Here is a 22,854-nt window from a genome sequence, read left to right on the forward strand (position 1 = left end):
CGGAAAGGCGTAACAGCGCGCGCGCGCGCGCGCGCGCGCGCGCTGGCGGTGCCGGGCGCATGCGCGGCCCGCGGGGCTGACTGGCGCTGATTGGACAATGCGCGTGAGTAAGGGGCGGGGCGAGGGTGGGGGACTGGCGGGAGGAGCGCGACGTCCGGTTTTGAGCGGGAATTCAAACGGCCCGAGCTGCCGTGGGCTCTGCGCGCCCCAGTGCGTCGGGGACCATGGTGCGCTCGATGAGGTGAGTCGGTCCCGGCCGCGCCGCGAGGGCAGGGATGGATGAGGGGCCCGGAGGACGCCGGGGAGCGGACGACAGCCGTCACACTCGGCCTCGGGCGTGCACAGTTGCCGCGGGAGTCCCGGGTGAGCGGCACCCCGAGGTGCCCAAGCGTCCTTGGCGTCCTGCCTCTGCCTCTGCAGCTGCTGCCCTCGGGCCCACCCCGTTCCGCGGACACCGCCTTGCACGCTAGCTGTTGCAGTCAGGCTTGCATTGCTGGCAGAAACCACCCGACCAAGAGCAGCTTGTGGGAGAGCGGGGTGTAAAAAAGAAGAGGGCTGTTTTTGGCCTACGGGCTCCACGATGGCAGGGGAAAACGATGGCGTGAGCAGAGGGTGGACATCACCCCCCCCTGGCCAGCATCAAGTGGACAACAGCGACAGGACAGTGTGCCACACACTGGCAAGGGGAAACTGGCTATAACACCCATCAGCCCACGCCCCGCAATACACTCCCTCGCAGAGGCATTAATTGCCAAATTCCCCATCAGCTGGGGACGTCGCCTTCAGAACACCCAAGTTGATGGGGGACACCTGCATCAAACCACCACCCTAGCATTTCAACAAGCGCCCACTCTTATGCCTTCACTTACCTGTAGTCCCTTGATACACAAAGAGCAGGAACTCTCCAATTTTGTGGGTTCCAAGCTAGGCATCAAGGCCCACTTAACCTGAGTTCCACGGATCTTAAGTACTGAAACCTGTCCTGTGCGTCCACGTCTTCTGTCTCCCACTTTACCAGTGGAAAGCACACCTCTGCGTAAACACATTTGACAGCTAGGGGGATCCAGCCATTCATGTAGTAAAGTTGGTGAATATTACTGAGGGATATTTGCAGCCTAATGATATGTCAGTTGCCTAGGATGTGCGACTCCTGAGGTTCAGTCATGAACATGAAGCTGGAGACTGCACATAAACCTCCCCATGTGAAATAATGGGAAGGAGAGAAACCTTACCCTAAACAGGGTGAAAAGAAACTAGCTAGGTAAGAGAAGAAACAAGGCCAGGCATGGTGGCACACGCATTGAATCCCAGCACTCGGGTGGCAGAGGTAGGATGGTTGTGAGTTCAAGGCCGGTCTTAAGACTCCATAGTGAATTCCAGGTCAGCCTGTGCTAGAGTGAGACCTTACCTCGAAAAAAAATTTAAAAAAATGAGGCACTCCAGGAGCATGGAATAGAAGCCAAGGGCCTAACCTTGACCTTGTTTGAGGAACAGACTGAATCTGTAGCATTAAGAGGCATGAGGAGAACTGAGGATTAGGTCAGATAAAGGGGCCAGTGCCAGAACTGATAAGGCCTCCTTTTCACAGAACTCTTGTTAGTATTTGAAGGAACAGCCAACTTGTAACCTGGGTTATTCCTGAGTGGACATTTGGTAAAAGACAGGAAAGAAAAGTAGAAGATGTTACATTTAGCAGCTAGAGGAGAGGAAAAGTAAAAAAAAAAAACAAAAAAAACTACACTTTGAGTACCATTTTCTTCTAATGCCTACTTTTGGTAGTACAAAGATTCATTTCACATGGCAGAAACAGCCACCGGTTTTAAGTGTCTATTCCATTAAAAAAGAAACTGTTATTTGAAGAAAAAAAAAATTGGTACTGTGGAGGGATTTTTCTAAGACAGTTTATAATAAAACGAGAGAACAAATACAATAGGATGTATAAATGCCCAGCAGCCACTAAACTTAGGTTGTATTTTTAAGAGGCTCCAAATACATTTTCCTTTACTCAAGATTCTTTTTCTTTTTTGTACATGTATGCATGCATAATGCGTGTATGTGTCCGTGCATTTTTTTTTATGTGGGGGACGTGTTTATACATGTGGAGGCCGGGGATCAATGCTGAATCTCATCCTTGGCGCTTTCCCCCTTGTTATTTGAGACAGGAATTCACAATTTACCACTTCAGCTAGACGAGCCAGCCAGCAAGCCCTAAGGATCCTACTGTCCCCACCTTTCCAGCACTGGGATTATGTTAACAGACCACCACATCCGGCTTCCACAGGATGCATGCTGGAGACCAGACCTAACGTCCTCTTGCTTTCAGGGCCGGCACTTTGCCCTCTGAGTCATCTCCCCAGTCTCTATTCAAGTCTATCAGTCATTGTAAAGAATGAAAGTTGAGGGCTGGAGAGATGGCTTAGCGGTTAAGCACTTGCCTGGGAAGCCTAAGGACCCCGGTTCGAGGCTCGATTCCCCAGGACCCACGTTAGCCAGATGCACAAGGGGTTGCATGCATCTGGAGTTCATTTGCAGTAGCTGGAGGCCCTGGCACGCCCATTCTCTTGTCTCTCTCTGCCTCTTTCTCTCTGTCCTCAAATAAATAAATTTTTTAAATGAACAACAAGAAAAAAAAACTTAAAAAGAATGAAAGTTGACCTTTGCATTAATGAAAATTTTCTTGTTTTGATCATAGAAAGCAAAAACCAGTCAATTACTCACAATTTGAGGATTCAAGTAGTGATGGTAAGTACTGCTTTCTTTTTGCTTTTTTTTTTTTTTCAAGGTAGGGTCTCACTCTAGCCCAGGCTGACCTGGAATTCACTATGCAGCCTCAATGTGGCCTTGAACTCAACAGTGATCCTCCCTCCTCTGCCTCTCAAGTGTTAAGATTAAAGGCATGCACCACCATGCTTGGCTCTTTTGCCTTCTTAAGCGTATGTCTGCAATAGTATAGAATATAACTTGTGACTTTCCATCACCGTTATTGGTGTGTCTTCAGATGCTTGTAAACTGTCAGCTGTCTTCTAGATACTGGATAGTATTACATATTTGTGACTTTTCTTGTGACCAAATACCTGATAAGAAGCAAGAAGGGTTTATTTTGGCTTACATTTTTAAGGTGACACAGTTCCCAGAGAACTTGGTATGGCGGCAGAAATGAGAACAGCTGCTCACTTTGTATCTGTACTAAATAAATAGAGAGGGAATAGGAAGTGGGGCGGGGCTATATAAATTTAAAACTTACCCCACAGTGACCTTCTTCCTTTGGTGAAGTTCTAAAAGTTATACAACGTGGTAATGATATCCTTGACAGGATATTGGGAGTACCACTGCGGTAATGAGAGCCTTGACTGGATCTTGGGAGGACCACTGTGGTAATGGGCCCAGGAAGTGCTGCTGCTAAGTAATGGGAGCTACTTCTGCTCCCTGCTCCCCTGGATGCTTCCTCCTCTACTTTGCTTGCCTGAGGTGCAGGAATACACAGTGTACTTGGCCACCTTGTGAAGTTTAGTTGAAAATCATTTTCAGGACTTGTATGTCAACTCAGTTGGTAGCATCCTTGCCTGCCATGCGCTAAGCCATGGGGTCCCTCTCTCGCGCTGCATGAAACAGGTATGGTGGTGCACTCCCGTAATCCTAGCATTTGGAGATAGAGGCAGGAGGGTTAGAAGTTCATGGTCACCCTCAAACAGATAGCAAATTCAAAATCAGCCAGGAATACAAGACCCTGTTTCAAAAAATACTACTTCAACGTAAAATAAAATTGTTTTACTTGGGCTGGAGAGATGGCTTAGCAGTTAAGCGCTTGCCTGTGAAGCCTAAGGACCCCGGTTCGAGGCTCGGTTCCCCAGGTCCCACGTTAGCCAGATGCACAAGGGGGCGCACGCGTCTGGAGTTCGTTTGCAGAGGCTGGAAGCCCTGGCGCGCCCATTCTCTCTCTCTCCCTCTATCTGTCTTTCTCTCTGTCTCTGTCGCTCTCAAATAAATAAATAAATAAATAAATAAAAATTAAAAACAAATTGTTTTACTTATTCTTTTTTTTGTTTGTTTTTGTTTTTTGTTTCTTGGGGTAGGGTCTCACTCTGGTTCAGGCTGACCTGGAATTAACTCTGTCATCTCAGGGTGGCCTCGAACTCATGGCGATCCTCCTACCTCTGCCTCCCGAGTGCTGGGATTAAAGGCGTGTGCCACCACGCCCGGCTACTTATTTATTCTTTTACTTATTAGGAAGAGAGAATAGTCGTCTAGAACCTCTTGCTGTGCAAACAAATTCCACTTACATGTACCACATTGTGTGTCCGGTTTGACACCAGTGCATAAGGCTTTGCAAGCAAGTGCCTTTAACCGCTGAGCCGTCTCCCCAGCGGCCTTCTGCTTCTCTGTGACAAAATTCTAGGAAATTTTTAAAAAGATTCATCATAAATTTTCTTTGACATTTATCTTATATGCCCCCTTTATTTGCCTTTGTAATGTTTTGTAGTGAGTTGATTTTTCATAAATTAGCATTGTTGTTGTTTTGTGGCTGACTTGGCACTCCGAACCCCAGGTTGGCTTCAAACTCACAGTGAACCTCCTACCTCAGCCTCCTGAGCGCTGAGATTATAGATGTAACCCACCACACCCAGCACATGTCGATAAAAAGAGGAGTTGAGATAGAGGAACGAAAATAAAGAGAAAGACAGCATTGATTTTTATTTTCATATTTTTAAGTTTTTTGTTTTTTGTTTTTTTTTTTGAGGCAGGATCTCACTGTAGCCCAGGCTGACCTGCAATTCACTATGTAGTCTCAGGGTGGCCTAGAACTCATGGCGATCCTCCTGCCTCTGCCTCCCGAGTGCTGAGATTACAGGCGTTCGCCACCACGCCCAGCCATATTTTAACTTTTTGACAAAATCCATACATACGTACAATACACTGTGATCATAATCCCCTCCCACCACCCTCTCTTTTCCCTTTCCCTTATCCTCCCTCTACTGAATCCCTCCTTTACTGTAGCATTGAGTTTTAAACTGACTAAATGTGATCATATTGTTAAGAATTCTAGTTGAGAAAATAATTTTACTTCTTTTTAATTTACACAAAAATAGATGATTTTATTTCTGCAACTGTGCCTTTGAACAAGAAGTCCAAAACAGTATCAAAGGAGTTAAAGCAGGAGAAACCAAAACCTAGCCCAAAGAATCTCCAGAAAGAAGTCGTCCTCCCAGAGAAAACACCTAAGAAAAGGTGAGAGAGAAGACCCAGTAAGCGTAGGCTATGATCTTGGATCGTGTGAGAGACACCGTTTCAACACTTCGCATTAGAATTTGAAAAAAGAGGTTCTGCTTGATTACTGTAGGTTCTCTTTGTAGTAACATGGGAGAAGTGGGACATACTATTAACACATGCATGCATACATGCTTACTCACTCACTCTGGGGGGCTTATGAAGACCTTCTGGTTTAAAAACAAAATTGACTGTGGAAGAGGAGGAGGAAGAAGGCAGGAGCCAGAGGATGGGGAGGAGGGCTTGGCCACGCTGTCTTTCAGTTGTGATGGAGCTGTTGAGCTCACCACCTCACAGCGCCTGTCATTACCTGCACGGGCCACGCACATCAGGCCCATCAACATTCTGTCATGTGTGGTGGAGGGAAGCAGAAAAAGAAAAAAGACATAGGGGCTGGAAGATGTCTGTGCTGTTAAAGGCTCGTGTTACAAAGCCTGACGGCCCAGGACCCACATAAAACCAGACGCACAAAACAAAGCATGTGTCTGGGGTGTGTTTGCAGCGCCAAGAGGCCCTGGCACACTGAGTCTTTCTCTTTCTCTATCTTTTCCTGTCTCTCGTTCTCTCTTCCTGTCCTCACCAATAAATAAATTTACAAATATCCTTTTTAAAAAAAATAATTTGGGCTGGAGAGATGGCTTAGCGGTTAAGCGCTCACCTGTGAAGCCTATGGACCCCGGTTCGAGGCTCGGTTCCCCAGGTCCCACGTTAGCCAGATGCACAAGGGGGCGCACGCGTCTGGAGTTCGTTTGCAGAGGTTGGAAGCCCTGGCGCGCCCATTCTCTCTCCCTCTATCTGTCTTTCTCTCTGTGTCTGTCGCTCTCAAATAAATAAAAATTTTTTAAAAAAAATAATTTATTGTTTAAGAGAGAGAGAGAGAAAGAGAGAATGGGCGCACCAGGTCCTCCAGCCACTGCAGACGAACTCCAGATGCATGCACCCCCTTGTCCATCTGGCTGATGTAGGTCCTGGGGAATCGAACTGGGGTCCTTAGGCTTCTCAGGCAAACGCCTTAACCATTAAGCCATTTCCCCAGCCCAACGTTGTTGTTGTTTTAAAGACATCCAAGTAGAAGGGGGACTAGCTGGAAAGGAGGCGTTCAGTGGAAGGGGGAGGGGTGAGAAGTAGAGTCAGGAGAATTTCCCGGAAGGTGCACTTGAATAAGAGACCCCACGAAGTGGAAGGTGGGAACTGACCTGAATGCTGTCCTTTGACTTACACACACACGTGCCATGGCATGCACACATGTACTCGCACACACATACATACTAAGTGAGTGAACAAATAACTTCAAATTGTTTTAAAAGGTAAGGACAAATTGAGTACCTTTAAGCCATTCACTTTTTTTTTCTATAGAGAAAAGGTATTTTCTGTTTATTTTGTTGTAGTTTTTGTAGCCGTGAGAAGGTCCTATAATGCCATAGACAGTGTGTCCAGGAATATCATTCCATTGTTTGATACCAAGAGAGGAAAAGGGGAAGGAGGGAACTCTTAGGAAACCCGAGATTTGTCCTATGGAGGGGACAGGATGGACTGCATTACATTTTACTACTACACGTTCCTCTGTGGAAAATTATCATTCGTGGAGGAACTCAATGTTTTGTGTTCTTTTTTGTTTTTTTCAAAGCATTTTATGCTCTGAAGAAAATGGGCTAGAGGTGAAGCTCAGTTTGCAGAGTGTGCGCCTGGCGTGCCGGAAGCCCTGGGTTCCATCTCCAGCATCTCACAACAGCAAGTGCTGTGACAGATGCCTGGAGTCCACTAGTTGAGGGGCAGAGGTTGGTGACAGACATCCAGGGTGATCCTTGCCCACAGCAAGTTTGAGGCAGGCCTGGGATACATGAGACCCTGCCACAGACCAAAAAAAAAAAAAAAAAAAAAAAAGACCTCTAAAAATATTAAAAGCTAGTGATACATAAAAAAGAATGAATTTTATGGTATTTGAACCATAGTGTCACTTACTGAAAAAAAATATTACTTAAGGTATATTTCAGTGCTTCCTCCTTTATGTATATGACTTTGCCTTACCTGACTGATTTTCCTTCCTGATATAAATATTAGCACTTGAGATCAACTGGATTAGGAGTCTTACCACAATATGCCTTTTATAGATGGTTACTGTCTTATTTCCCACTGTTGCAGTCACGTTCACATTGCTGGCAGAAATCACCCAACCAAGAGCAGCTTGTAGGAAAAAAAGGCTTATTTTGGGTTACAGGCTCGAGGGGAAGCTCCACGGTGGCAGGGGAAAATGACGGCATGAACAGAGGGTGGACGTCACCAGGTGGGCCACAGCAACAGGAGAGTGGGCCAAACACTGGCAAGGGGACCCTGGTTGTAACACTCATAAGCCCGCCCCCAATAATACTCCACCTCCAGGAGGCGTTAATTCCCAAATTTCCATCAGCTGGGAACCTGGTATTCAGAACCCCTAAAGTTGATGGGGGACACCTGAACCAAACCTCCACAGCCTCCTTCCTCGTCACCTCGCAGACTTTTAGTATTCTACCTCGTGCAGTACTTTGTGTGCAACCCTTAGGAGAAAATCCTTTTTAACATCTAACACATACTTGTAAAATTAAATTTAATATGAGAGCTATCTTTTGTTATCTGCCAAAGAGAGAGGGTGATGCAAGAGAGGTCTCCAAGTGAGGGGATGCTCGGAAGTGTGACTCAGGACGAGCCTGAGCTTTTTGGGCAGAACTGACGGTAAGGAGAGGTGGCACAGTTAAAGGACAACCCACATGGGCTGAGGCTGCTGCTGCCCACGTGTGCTATGCACCTGGACCATGACCATGTGACATTTTGGGATTCTCACCATCAAAAACCAGTTAAATGGTGATTGTAAGAACAATTTTGCGAAGTCAGCCACTAAGTTATTAATAGGGAAAATCTGAAGCTTTATCTTTGAGTTGAGTTTAATGGTGTCAGTGCTTTAGCGGAATTGTTAAGCCTCGTTGCTCTTCACGTGTCTGTTTCAGGGCGGCTTTAGATGACAAGGTCTTCCAGAGAGGCCTGGAGGTTGCGCTGGCCTTGTCGGTGAAAGAGCTCTCGACAGACGCCCACCATGCGCAGCAGTCTCAAGATAAAAGTAACTATTTTCTATGTATTCCTCAGCATCTTTAAAAATATCTTTCTTTATTTCAGTTAGAAAGAGAAAAATAGAGAACGTGTGGACCAGTGCCTCTTGCCAGTGCAAATGAACTCCAAATGCACGTGCTACTTTTTGTACCTGGCTTTACATGGGGACCGGGGGATTGAACCTGGGCTGTCAAGCTTTGCAAGCAAGCACATTTATCCACTGAGTCATACCACCAGCCCTATATTTATCTTTTATTTACTTATGTATTAAAGGTTTAGAGAGACTTTATTAGATTAAGAGCAGGAAAGAGGAGGAAGTACGGGCAGCTCCTACCATGAGGGAGGCAAGAAGGGGTACAACCCACCCTGCGACCCATATGGAGGCTGGAGCCCTGGCTCAGGTCTAGGACAGCCCCTCGACTGAGGTCCCATACTGCCGCCCAGCCCACCTGCTCAGCTTAGGGGTTCAGCCTTGCTACGCATGACTGCCGGCCTCGCCCCCTCGGGAGAGCAAAGGAAGATGGGGGGCCATTCAAAACGTCCTTCTCCCCACTTCCCAGATTATCTTGGTTTGTGCTGACCTCGGCTCGTAGCAGTGGTCTGTGATCACAGATGGAAAGAGAGCCCTGAGACCCAGCACAGCAGTCCCGGGTGGAATGTGGGCTTCTCTTAGACTAGATTGGGAAGTAGAATCTGATAAGCAGGCCGGCAGAGGAAACACAAAGTGGCCGATTCCCAAGATGAAGGAAGTTGTAGCCAAGAAAAGGAAAAAAAAAAAAACTGAGTTTCTTAGCATGTGCACCAGTGTGAAATGGGAAGTTTGGAGTTCCTTGGTAGTGCACCAGTGTGCCAATAAATTTAGGAAAGCCCGGATTCTTGTGTTACCGATTTAAAGAGTTAAAATCCATACACCAGGGGAAAGGATGTAGAGAGACGTTATTAGGTTACGAGAAGGAAGGGGGCGCAGGGGGTGACCACCATGAGGGAGGTGAGGGGGCAAAGTGCCTGTATTTATCTTTAAAACCTTACTGTTTTTCATGATGTTCAGCCGGGCGTGGTGGCACATCCCTTGAACCCCAGCACTGGGGAGGCCAAGATACGAGGATCGCCTTGATTCAAGTCCACCCTCAGACTACATAGAGAATTCCAGGTCAGCCTGGGCTAGAGTGAGACCCTATCTCAATAAATAAATAAATAAATAAATAGGGTGAAATAAAAATAAAAAAAAGACTCATAGACATTTATAAGCACAAAATCCTCACTCTCACAAGGGATGCCAAACTTGCCACCTGAATTCTTTGCAACACTTTAAATCAGCTTTAGGCATATCCGTTTAACACTCGTCTCACTGAAAAGCTCCCTTCAAATATAAGCAAGAGTGAAATACTTCACACTGGCCATGGTGGCTCGTGCCTCTAACCCCAGCCCTGACAAGACTTAAAACAGGAGATGCACCATGAATTCAAGGCCAGTCTGGACCACACAGTGAGACCCTGTCTCAAAAAAAGTTAAGGGAGCTGGGCGTCCCAGCACTCGGGAGGCAGAGGTAGGAGGGTTGCCATGAGTTCAAGGCCACCCTGAGATGACAGAGTTAATTCCAGGTCAGCTTGGACCAGAGTGAGACCCTATCTCGAAAAACCAAAAAAAAAAAAAAAAAAAAAAAGTTAAAGGGGGCTGGAGAGATGGCTTAGCGGTTAAGGCACTTGCCAGCAAAGCCAAAGGATCCCGGGTTCGATTCTCTAGGTCCCATGTTTTTGGTGGGCCTTCACAGAGGGAAGAATACAATTTGAACTTCATTTTAAAAAAATTATTGCGCTGGAGAAATGGCTTATCGGTTAAGCGCTTGCCTGTGAAACCTAAGGACCCTGGTTCGAGGCTCGATTCTCCAGGACCCACGTTAGCCAGATGCACAAGGAGGCGCACGCGTCTGGAGTTCATTTGCAATGGGTGGAGGCCCTGGCGTACCCATTCTCTCTCTCTCTCTCTCTCTCTCTCTCTCTCTCTCTCTCTCTCTCTGTCTGCCTCTTTCTCTCTCACTCTCAAATAAATAAATAAAAATGAACAACAGCAGCAAAAATTTTTTTAAACAATGATTTCTCTGCAGGCAGGGAGAGATAAAAGGAAAATGGGCACACTAGAGCCTGTAGCCCTACAGAGGAGCTTCTGATGCACGCGCCACTTTGTGCATCTGGCTTTACACGGGTACTAGGGAATCAAACCCAGGTCATGAGTCTTGGAAGGCAAGTGCCTCATTGGCTGAGCCCTCTCTCCAGCCCTAATTTGACCTTTAAGAAGACCAATTTTACTTAGGGTACCATTGGATTCAGTTCTTTTATTCAGCTCAGTGCCACAAAAACATAACTCTGCTTGACATACAAAGGGAGCCTGGGGAGATGCTTCTACCCTGCTATCCAGCGCAAATCTCATCTTCTGACCGAGTGACCTCTATAGTCCTAACAATGTACTTTTCCTCTAAATCCAGGGAACTTGAACACAACCTAATGATGATAATTTATTTTTCTTTTTGGTTTATAATTTTTTTTAATTTTAATTTTTTTATTTGCAAGCAGGCAGTGAGAGAGATAGAAGATAGACAGACAGAGAGAGATCAGGTGTACCATGGCCTCCAGCCACTACAAACAAACTTCAGACGCTTGGATCCCCTTGTGCATGTGGCTAATCTGGGCCCTGGGGAATTAAACCTGGGTCCTCTGGCTTTGCAAGCAAACACCTTAACCACTAAGCCATCTCTCCAGCTCGATAATTTATTTTATTTAATTTATTTATGTGTATGCATGAGCACACTATGGCTCTTGCTGTTGCAACTGTCTGTACATGGGTGCCGGGGAATTGCGGGTCAGCAAGCAAAAGCCTTGAACCGCAGAGCTATGCCCCTGGCCCAGTGGTCTATGAAGGTTCAAGGTACTAATTTGGTTAGCAAGCTCTGAAGACTTTCTTTTTTTGTTCGAGGTAGGGTCTTACTCTAGCACAGCTGACCCAGAATTTACTCTGTAGTCTCAGGGTGGCCTTGAACTCATGATGATCCTTCTGCCTCTGCTTCCTGAGTGTTGGGATTAAAGGCGTGCACCACCACACCCGGCTTTGACGTCTTTTTTTTTTTTTTGCCACTGTGCAAGCATATAGTGATCTTGTAAAGCTTTTGTTTGGATGCTTTTTAAATTAGTATTCCTAAAACTAAGCAGTCTTGACTAGTGAAACTTTATTAGTCAGTACAAAAAGTTACAAAATAGCCGGGCGAGGTGGTGCACGCCTTTAATCCCAGCACTTGGGAGGCAGAGGTAGGAGGATCACCATGAGTGCAAGGCCACCCTGAGACTACAGAGTGAATTCCAGGTCAGCCTGGACCAGAGTGAGACCCTACCTCAAAAGACCAAAAATGAAAGTTACAAAATAACATTGTTAATGTATTATGTCTCATATTGAGAAAATAAAATTTAACTCTTCTACATAACTGAGGCTGACAGAATGTCGTCTCTTGCTGAGTAACCCACTTTTTAACAATGAGATTTAGTGATACAGATGTCGTGACTTAAAGGTCTCTTAAGGGCTGGGGATGTGGCTCAGTTGGTCAAATACTTAACCAAACATGCATGGAGTGCTGCATTGGACCTCCCAGCGCTGCAGGAGCCGTGCATGGTGGCACCTGCCTTAGTTTCTAGCACTCAGGATGTGGAGGCCGGAGGATCGAAAGTTCAAGTTCAGTGCCAACCTGGGCTCCATGAGACTGGCTGAGAACAAAATGATCTCTCACCCTGCACCGTCCTTAAACCCCCCCCCCTTCCCTCCTCCCTCCCCGTTTCTGGTTGCTGGTGATGCCCTTGGTCACGTCACATTCGCAGTCACGGGAGAATGCTCATGTTCGTGGAAGCATGAACTTGTCCAACTGGAAGTGATAGTCAGTTTTATTGACTGCTTCCTTGCACTTGGCAGCGTAATAAGCCATTTCTGCTTGATATCGACCCTTAATCCCCGTAATCCTGTAAGGCATTATTTTCATGTGCACATTACCGACGACGAAGTTGAGTCTTAGAGAAGATAAGCTAGCTTACATGGTAGATTCAAGCTTTGAACCTACCTGTTTGCCATCTTCTCTAGATAAAACCACGGGGGTAATGTGGGTTTGGGATTATTGGTCGGGATGTGAATGTTATCATCACCAGCCTCCCTATTTCTAGAGGCAGCTCGATTGGGATGCACCTAAATTTTCTTCCTTATTCCTTGTTCAGGCACTGCCAGTCAAGACCACAGTAAAGTGGAAGTAACGCCCAAGTGTCTTCGCATCTCTAATTGCAGTGTGGCCAGTAATTGTTTAGGTAAGTAATAATAATCATTTTTCAGTGCTATATTTTTCTTTTTTCTTTTTTTTTTTTTTTTTTTGGTTTGGTTTTTCAAGGTAGGGTCTCACTCTAGCCCAGGTTGACCTGGACTTCACTCTGTAGCCTCAGGGTGGCCTCGAACTCATGGAGCTCCTCCTACCTCTGCTGGCATTGAAGTCGTGCGCCACCACGCCCGGCTCAGTGCTATTTTTGTAACTCCCTTCCGTTCCTGTAGCAATATACAGCAAGTGCTTCCTTACGTCCCGGCCTCTGTTTCTTCACGCTTTAGTCTTGTTCTCCCTGACTGCTGGACCGTGAGGACTGCCCGTGGCTCCCAGTCCATGACAGTTAACTGGACACTTGATACTTCCCTCCAGTGCCATGTGGAATGTTGGTTGGCAAAGGTGTTCTCCGTTTGGGGGTTGGACTTATCTAAACCAGGGTCCGTTAACCGTGGGACCCAGCCACGCTGCGCAGTCTTTTATTAGGAGCAAGGCTGGAACGAACCTGGGCGAGGGAAAGCCAGAGGGGCCGTCGTCTCTGCTCAGAGCACTCGTGGGTGATTACTTTTTCTGCTCCTGACGACGCAGACGAGGTCACTGAGGAGCAGCAGGAAGAGGAGGACGCACGTGGGCCTCGAGGGAAAAGGCACGCTGCAGCTAAAGCCCAGGCCGGCCAGGGGAAGGTGCTGGCGGACGGCCGCGGTGGCGACAGCGCCGGCGACTCTGAGCCCCGCGCTGCAGCTGGTGAGAAAGTCCTGGAGACCAGCCCGTGTGCAAAGCACCGTGGTCAACCTTTAAAGTGTGTAAACGTGAGGAACACACGGAAAAGTTAAATTCAGCTATGGCATTTGAAGAAAATGTCTAGGAGGTAACCTTTAAGCCACAGCTAGGAAAACATCACATTTGGACAAACTAGAGGGATGAAATCACATTTCTGACTGATGGCAGGGCACAGCAGTAGTGTGGGCAGGGGTGCCTACCGGGTGCAGTGAGGCTTGCCCAGAAGAACGTGGGAGCTGAGGCTGGCACTGTTGTAGAGCATCTCGCTCTACTCTAAGAGGCAGTTACTTGATTTCCATAACTAATAGGAACTCAGGAAACTATATCGAGTTAGAACTGATATGAAGCCTTTTATTTTTTTGGGGGGGAGAGGGGTTTCAAGGTAGGATCTCACTCTACCCCAGGCTGACCCCGAATTCACTATGGAGTCTCAGGGTGGCCTCAAACTCACGGCGATCCTCCTACCTCTGCGTCCCGCGTGCTGGGATTAAAGGCGTGCGTCACGCTGGCTTTAAAGCCTTTTACTGTCGTAATTGTTCTTAAACTCATTCAGAAATTATGGCAAAGAAAAATATGACGATCTTCAAGCATTGTAATGCATTGAACCTTAAAGGGAATAAATATGTCCCTCAGATCAAGTACTATGCCTCAGAGGCAGGAGGATCACGAGTTCAAGGCCTGTCTGGGCCCCACAGCCATCTCAGAAAACAAGAGACAGCTTTGAGTCCCACTCAGTGGCTTAGTGCCTGGTTAGCGTGCACGCAATCGTGGGCGTGGGTTTTATAGTGCAAAAGTTACCGATCGAGTTGGGGCACAAAAGTTTCCCTGTAAGGACCAGACAAGTGTCATCTGTTCTAGATGAAGTCTCCGAGCAAAACGCCGACTCTGAGGAGAGTGAAGGTGATGATGAACTCTACTCTGTGAGAAAAAGTGAAGCCAAAGAAACGAAGAAGAAGGAAGCGAAGGCGAGATCCGCAGCAGGGAAGGAGGAGAAGAAATCGAAACACAGGCGAGACGCGGCAGGTAAGCCCGGTGCGAAACCCTTCCCTGACCTGTTGGCGGTTCTCTGTTCTTGGGCTTCACTTCCGTCGTCCTTAGCAGCTTTCTGAAGTTCATTTCTGTTGAAACATTAAAGGGACTGGGCGGAGAATGCTGAGCCCAGTAGCTGTGTGAACACTGGCCACGTTTCAGCCCTGGCTGGCTCACAGCCATCCGCTGCGAACTCCGTTAGAAGCCCGCGCTTCTGCCCGAAGGCTGAGGGTCAGAGTCTAAATATACCCCGGAGCTGGTGTGGTGGCGCACGCCTTTAATCCCAGCACTCGGGAGGCAGAGGTAGGAGGATTGCTGTGAGTTCAAGGCCACCCTGAGACTCCATAGTGAATTCCAGGCTCACCTGGGCTAGAGTGAGACCCTACCTCGAAAAAGCAAAACTAAATATATACTGGAAAGCATATACCTCGAAAGTGAGGGGCTGAAATTTAATCGCAGACTAGTCCATTCAGAGGTGAAACTCTAGGTTCAAGATATCTGAATAGTTAAATGGAAGCTTCCTGAGTCTTAAGTAAGTGGAATGTTTTCTAAATTGATAAATTCATCTGGTTTCTACACCATAGACTTTTAGCTTTTGTTTGTTTTTTTGTTTTGTTTTGTTTTGTTTTTGGAGGTAGGGTCTCTCTCTGGCCCAGACTGACTTGGAATTTACTATGTACTCTCAGGGTGGCCTCGAACTCATGGCGATCCTCTTACCTCTGCCTCCCAGTGTTGGGATTAAAGGTGCGCGCCACCACGCCCGGCTAATTTTTTTTTTTTTTTTTTTTTTTTTTTGAGATGGTCTCAGCCAGTAGCCCAGGCTTCTCTTGAATTCATAGCCTTCCAGCCTTGGCCTCACAAGTGTTCGGATGGTGGGTCTATGCCACCATACTGGACCACAGATTCAACTTTATATTCAACTTATATATAAAATATATAAATATTTAAATATAAGTACTTTATAAGTTGAATATTGGTTTCCTAATGCTATTACAACAAACTACCATGAACTCTGGCCTCAAAGGATCCATCTGATTTCGGTTCTGAAGCAACAAGTCCCAAAGTGCCTAAAGCTAAGCTGCCCGCAGAGCCAAGCTGCCTTATAGAGCCTCCAGGGAGAGCCCACGCCGCCCGTGCGACTTGCCTTGTGGCCTGCTCCCGTCTCACGCTGGTCTCTTTCTCTCCACCCTGTCTCTTTGACATAGAAGGACTCTGGTGACTGCACTGGGCCCATCCACATACTCAAGACACACTCATTCTCTCAGGATCAAAACTAGCTTGACAAAGTCCCTTGATAAATGAGGTGACATGTTCACCTGTTCTGAAGGTGAAGGTGTGGCTGTCTTTGAGGGGCAGTTCTGCCTATGACAAGCTGGTAATATAAAATTTTTTTTGTAGATGCTTCACCCAAGACAGCAGAAATGAAAAAGAAAATTTTAATTTTCACGTTGGAATATACCACTTAAAGTCTTTTCTGTATGTTTTGGAGTTCCTTTACAAGAGAGATTAGCATGTAAAATTGAAAGTGCAAAAATCACTGATAGCCGGGCATGGTGGCACACGCCTTTAATCCCAGCACTCGGGAAGCAGAGGTAGGAGGATTGCCATGAGTTCAAGACCACCCTGAGACGACATGGTGAATTCCCGGTCAGCCTGAGCCAGAGCGAGACACCTCCCTGTAACTCCGATGTGCATATCCAGGATTCCAGCTCCCTACTGGGCATTCCTCGAGGGTGGCATTTCTCTTAGCACACTGCACTGAACTCTTACTTTGCTGTCCTTTCCACCAGAGTCCAGTCACAGCACCATAAACTCCTGGGAGCAGAATCTATGAGCCTGCCACACAGTAGACTGACATCGTGTGTGCGTGTGTGTGTGTGTGTGTGTGTGTGTGTGTGTGTGTGTGTGTGTGTTGCAACAGTGAATATGAGCAGGACTATGGAGTCAGCCTGGTTTCTAATTGCAGCTTAGACCCTAGCTGTGAAGTACAGGAAAGTCAATTAGCTGTTTTCTTCTATGGCAGTGGCAGTGATCCCTGCGTAGTGACGGGTGAAAGGTGGTGTGTGACACAGGATATCCAGACACAGAAGTGTTCATTGACATCACAGTCCTGTAGTTTTCAGTGATTTTTAGTCTTTTTTTCTTTCTTTTTTTTTAAATTTATTTTCCTATTTTTTTTTAATTTTTATTTATTTATTTGAGAGCGACAGACACAGAGAAAGACAGATAGAGGGAGAGAGAGAGAATGGGCGCGCCAGGGCTTCCAGCCTCTGCAAACGAACTCCAGACGCGTGCGCCCCCTTGTGCATCTGGCTAACGTGGGACCTGGGGAACCAAGCCTCGAACCGGGGTCCTTAGGCTTCACAGGCAAGCGCTTAACCGCTAAGCCATCTCTCCAGCCCTTCTATTTTTTTAATTAACAACTTCCATGGTTATAAAAAATACCCCATGGTAATACCCTCCCTCCCCTCACCCCTTTGAAACTCCACTCTTCATCATACCCCCTCCCCATCTCAGTCAGTCTCTCTTTTAATTTTGATGTCATGATCTTTTCCTCCTCTTATGATGGTCTTATGCAGGTAGTGTCAGGCACTGTGAGGCCATGGCTATCCAGGCCATTTTGTGTCTGGAGGGAGCATGTTGTAGGGAGTCCTGCCCTTCCTTTGGCTCTTACATTCTTTCTGCCACCTCTTCCATATTAGACCCTGAGCCTTGGAAGGTGTGATAGAGATATTGCAGTACTGAGCACTGTGGTCATTTCCATCACCATGATGCCTTCTGAGTCATCCCAAGGTCACTGCCATCCGAAAAGAGAAGATTCTCTACCAGAAGTGAAAGTAGCATTAATATAAGGGTGTGAACATTAACTGAAGTGCTTACTGGGCAGTTTGATAAGCATAGTGTATACATTTAGCCAGACAACAGCAGATGTTAACAACCCTAGGGCTCATGACTACCCCTGTTTAAAATTTTCAGTATCAGGCATGTATTCCCTCCCATGGAGAGGGCCTCCAGTCTAATTAGAGGGCAGTTGGTTTCCCCCATAACAGATGTGCCACTATTGCACCCATTGGCTCATTTGGCCTGGCTGGCCAAATACAAGGCTTGCAGTGTCCACTGTTGAGTATCTTCACTGGTGATTTCTCTTTCTCCCATCGAACTGCATGCAGAATGACTTCTTCCAGCTTTCTGTCACCTGGTCTACATGGAGGAGGTTTTCAGCCCAGATCCAGCAGGATTTTTCAGTGGTCTTGCAGCCCAAATGTATGGAGTCTTCAGCAATAGGGTCTTACGATCTTTTTTTTTTTTTTTTTTTTTTTTTTTTTTTTTGGTAGGGTCTCACTCTAGCCCCAGTTGACCTGGAATTCATTATGTAATCTCAGGGTGGCCTCAAGCTCATGGTGATCCTCCTACCTCTGCCTTCCGAGTGCTGGGATTAAAGGCCACCATACGTGGCTCGCTTTTTTGGTCTTTTAAGGCAGCGTCTCACTTCATTGTCCATGCTGGCTTTGAACTCGCCATACCCCTACCGGCCTTGGCCTCCTCAAGTGCTGGGATTACAGGAGCGTACCACCACCCCTGCCAAGTAAATGTAGACTGCAAGGACTGCTTCAAATTTGTAATCTCACTTCAGGTTTTGTCAGGTTTTGAGACTGTAATTTTTACACATACATTTTAGATTTGACTGCTATCTTATGTAACAAGTGTTTTCTTATGTATATTTTTCAAATCAGTGACCTCAGTAGACCCAGCTCCAGCTGCCGCCAAGTCAGAGTCTCGGACCTCGCCCGAGGCGATTTCTCTCTCTCCTGAGGCCACCAGGAAACCAGCAAAAATGTGCAGTCCTTCAACTGAAAGCAGAAGACCTAAATGGGTCCCTCCAGGTATGAGAGTTTGTTTTGGTAACTATTGGGGACAGGGGCTTAGAAATGACCATTGGTAGATTTTTTTCTTTTAAGTTTTGGTTTTTTTTAATTGACAACTTCCATGATTATAGACAATAAACCATGGTTGTTCCCTCTCCTCATCCCCACGTTCCCCTTTGCAGCTCCACTCCCCATTATGCCCCTTCCCCCACTCAATCAGTCTCTCTTGGTAGGTTTTTTTTTGTTAATTACAAATGTCATATGAATTGTTTCCATATTATTTCATAATCTTTTAGTTGCATTTATGTGTCATTTTACCATCTCATTATTAGGCATGGAGGGTGTACATAATTTTTTATCGCTATAATAAAGTTGCAGTAGTATACATAATTTTTTATCGCTATAATAAAGTTGCGATAGTATACATAATTCTTTGTCTTCCTGGCACTCAGTCTTTGGTTCAGGACGGGCTGACCTCCACAGTCTCGGGCCCTTGCACGTATGAGAATTTCAGCATTTAACAAACGCCCTAGCAAGCTCGGTGTCTGGCTCTTAAAAATGTGACTTTGCAGGCGCGGTGGCGCACACCTTTAATCCCAGTACTTGGGAGGCAGAGGTAGGAGGATCGCCATGAGAGCTTGAGGCCACCCTGAGACTCCATAGTGAATCCCAATCAGCCTGGGCTAGAGTGAGACCCTACCTTGAGAAACAAAAAAAATAAAATTTTTTGACTTTGTTTTCTGAATATTACTAAAAACCTAATCCAGGCCTGAGCCACTGTTGCCTTTCCAACTAATCCAGAGCCCGTTTTTGTCCAAATGCGTTAACTCTAGGCTTCCGTAAAATGAACATACGTGTGTGTGTGTGTGTGTGTGTGTGTCCACTATTTAAGTTCCCATCTGGTATGTTTCTCTTTTCTGTACTCCCAAACCTACTGAGGTTTACTTATGTGTGTGTGTACGTTTACTTTGGTGACCAAGGCCACAGGAAGCTATCCCATGACCTTTGTCACTTTTTTGCCTCTGTGTGTGTGTGTGTGTACGTTTACTTTGGTGACCAAGGCCATAGGAAGGTATCCCATGACCTCTGTCACTTTTTTGCCTTTGTGTGTGTGTGTGTGTGTGTACGTTCACTCTGGTGACCAAGGCCACAGGAAGGTATCCCATGACCTCTGTCACTTTTTTGCCTGTGTGTGTGTGTGTGTGTGTGTGTGTGTGTGTGTGTGTGTGTGTGTGTGTGTATACGTTCACTCTGGTGACCAAGGCCACAGGAAGGTATCCCATGACCTCTGTCCCTTTTTTGCCTTACTTCCGTGAAACAGAGTCATGGAAATGAGAGCTCCCTGTTTTGGAATCAGACTGGCTGACCAGGGAGCCCAGTGCTCCTCCGCCCTCCGCCCTACGCCGAGCTGGGGTTAGACCCGCGGTCTCGTGCGTGCGCAGCAAGCCTGCTTACCCCCCGAGCCGCCTCTCGCGATCGCCCTCGCCAGTCACTGAACGATAACTGGGTTTCCACGAAGTCAGGCTTCCGCGGTGAGACGCCATGGCTCCTTAGCTCGTCTGAGCATTCCTGTCACTGGAACTACCAGGAACCAATATGATCTCTAAAGTCATTTCTGAGTGTTGTTTTGTTTTGTTTTGTTTTTCGAGGTAGGGTCTCACCCTGGCTCAGGCTGACCTGGAATTCACTATGTAGTCTCAGGGTGGCCTCAAACTCACAGTGATCCTCCTACCTCTGCCTCCCGAGTGCTGGGATTAAAAGCGTGCGCCAACACACCTGGCCTGAGTTTTAAATTATAAGATTTTTTTTTTTTTTTTTTGTCAAGTGTGATAGCATGCACCTGTCCCGTTCTTTGGACGTGGACTCGGGAAAATCAGGGGTTCAGGGTCCTCCTCAAGTAAATACCGTGTTTGGCTACATAAAACACACACACACACACACACACACACACACATTTTTTTTCCTTTTAAATAAAGACTTAAGGGCTGGAGAAATGGCTCAGCGGTTAAAGGCGCTCGCTTGCAAAGCCTGCAGCACAGGCTTGACTCTTCAGGACCCACATAAAGGCAGGTGCACAATGTGGTGCACGTGTCTGGAGTTCGTCTGCAGAAGCTGGGGGCCCTGGCATGCCCATGCACACACACTTAACTTTCTCTCTATCTCTGTCAAATATATATATATTTTAGAAAAAGGACTTAAGGGCTAGAGAGATTGCTTAGTGGTTAAGGCATTTGCCTGCAAAGCCAAAAGTCCCAGGTTCCATTTCTCAGGTCCCACGTAAGCCAGATGTACAAGGTGGCACATGCATCTGGAGTTCGTTTGCAGTGGCTAGAGATCCTGGCACACCCATTCTCTGCACATACCTCTTTCTCATAAATAAAGGAAGTGTTGGGGGGGGGGGAATGAGAATTGTGTACATTTCTTGATGCCTGTTGCTTAGTTGCTCTTTCCTATTTTGTCTTTCCTGGCTAAAGTTTGGATTCATAACCCTGGCTTCTTGAGATGTTTGAAAATAAGCAGTGCAGGTTGAATATCCTTTAACCAAAATCCCAGAAGTAGTTTAGACATGGAAAATTTTTGGAGTTTGGATTTTCAGATTAAGGATATTCAGTTTGTATTTATTATTTCTGCTCTTCAGTGTTGTGCTGTGTGTGTGTGTGTGTGTGTGTGTGTGTGTGTGTGTGTGTGCGCGCGCGCGCGCGCGCGTGCATGCGCACGTGTGTGTGTGTAGACCAAAGAACAGCCTCTGGCACTGCTCCTCAGGCATGCCATCCACGTCTTTGTGCCACAAGGTCTCCACTTGGCTTAGAGCTCACCAGTTGGGTTAGACCAGCAGGTCATTGAGTTGAGATCTCCCTGTGTCCGCCTTCCAGTGCCGGGATGACAGGAGCAAGCCGCACCCCTGTCAGTTCTCTGTGGCTCTTGGGACCAGACACCCCGCCAACTGAGCCGGCCCCGGCCCCCGCGCTGGTCGTGGTTTTGATCTCGTGTAGCGCCCGGCAGGCTCGGAAAGGAGACCGACGCGCAGCTTAGCTTCTTGGCTGCGGCCGTCCCGCGAGGCAGTCTTCATTAAGTAACGCCAGCATGCCACCCTGTGTTTCCTTACAGCCCCATCGGGAAGCAGCGGCGGTCCACTGCCCGGAGCGGCTGCCAGGTCCCCGAGTCACAGCCTCCGCCTGGGCTTGTCTCGGTTGGCACGCGTGAAGCCCTTGCACCCAAATGCCACCAGTAGCCAAGTGTGGTAGCGTTGAAAGGACTGCCGGGAAAACCCCGTGTGCCCGACGCGTCTCTCTCCGGTTTGCGTCTGAGGTCGAGGAGCACTAACGTCAGGGGAGAGGGAGCCCCGGACGCATCAGAGACGCCCTCTCTCCCGTCTGTGACTCCGGTCCGGGAAAAGCGTGTTTGTCTGCGCGTTGCTTTCTCCCGGGGTTCCTTCTGAAGGGCAGATTGTGTTTGCCTACGTGTCGTGGGCACGGGCCTCCACGTGCTCCTCTCTAGTCACAAGGTGCCCTTCCTGGCTGAGTGCTCCTCGGTCCTTCCCTTGAGTCTGGCCAGGCGACCGTCCCCCCCGTTTCCCCCAGGAGCCCCGGCCGCACTCCTGTGCCTTGGGCTGCACCAGCACCTGCCCCGCCAGCTCGCCTTCTCCGTGAGCCCGCGTCACCCCGCGCGCTGAAATGACGATTGTCCCGCAGCGAATGTCTGCCTCCCACTCAGAAACAGCTACCGTGCAGCAAACGAACTTTTCATTGCTAACATTTGTAATAAAATTGAAAGAGCTTTAAAATGTTTTATTTGATACCATGTATCTGTCTACTCGTCTCTCATTGTTTACATTTCTTTCTAAACTGAGAGTTCTACCAAAAAAAAAAAAAAAATTAGCCTATCAGATAAACACAAGCAAGGGAGGATGGTTCTTAAATGCTTTAAATTAGTCCCATGCATTAAAGACTGGCCACTGAGTGTCAACCCATTATGTAATTAGATAATATGGCTTTTTAGGAAGCTTATATTTGAATTTGCTGTGAATAAAAAATAAGCATTTTATATTTATGGTGAGACTTGTCAACCTTCTCTTGGTAGATTTTTTTTTTAAACAATGTTAACCATTAAAACGTGTTATACCTAACTCAGTATCTCTGACACTAAAGGACATCTATATCAATATGAAAATACCTAATTTTGAATGATGACTGTCTGTTGCTGCTGTACATCTTTTTCTTTCCCAGTATACATTGTGATATCCCAGTTTACCTACCCTGCCCAGCTACTTTTTAAAAAGCCCATTTTTGCTGGGTGTAGTGTTACATGCTTTTAATCCCAGCACTTGAGAGACAGAGGTAGGATCACTGTGAATTCCAGCTCTGTCTGGGCTAAAGTGAAACCTTACCTTGAAAAAAAAATTTTTTTTTAATAATGTAATTTTTTTGCCTTTGGGTTTTGTTGCTGTTGTTGTTTTTTGTTTTTCTTTTTCGAGGTAGGGTAGCTCAGGCTGAC

General features: G+C 46.9%; 1 protein-coding gene across 2 annotated transcripts; it reads left to right on the plus strand.

The window, feature by feature from the left end:
- The first annotated feature begins 139 nt into the window (after nucleotides 1-139).
- On the plus strand, nucleotides 140-22,406 carry Rad51ap1 (RAD51 associated protein 1). Of its 2 annotated transcripts, none has more exons than XM_045139683.1 (9): nucleotides 140-241; nucleotides 2,693-2,742; nucleotides 5,088-5,226; nucleotides 8,247-8,356; nucleotides 12,594-12,680; nucleotides 13,274-13,429; nucleotides 14,324-14,488; nucleotides 18,229-18,378; nucleotides 21,469-22,406. In XM_045139683.1, the coding sequence occupies exons 1-9, from the start codon at nucleotides 225-227 to the stop codon at nucleotides 21,603-21,605; spliced, it is 1,011 nt and encodes a 336-aa protein (XP_044995618.1). In that variant the 5' UTR covers nucleotides 140-224; the 3' UTR covers nucleotides 21,606-22,406. The 2 variants fall into 2 exon arrangements, with proteins under 2 accessions (XP_044995618.1, XP_044995619.1); XM_045139684.1 differs by having other exon boundaries at nucleotides 8,247-8,350.
- Nucleotides 22,407-22,854: the final 448 nt, after the last annotated feature.

The sequence above is a fragment of the Jaculus jaculus genome, chromosome 23 (assembly GCF_020740685.1).
Source record: "Jaculus jaculus isolate mJacJac1 chromosome 23, mJacJac1.mat.Y.cur, whole genome shotgun sequence".
NCBI classification, from domain to species: domain Eukaryota; kingdom Metazoa; phylum Chordata; class Mammalia; order Rodentia; family Dipodidae; genus Jaculus; species Jaculus jaculus.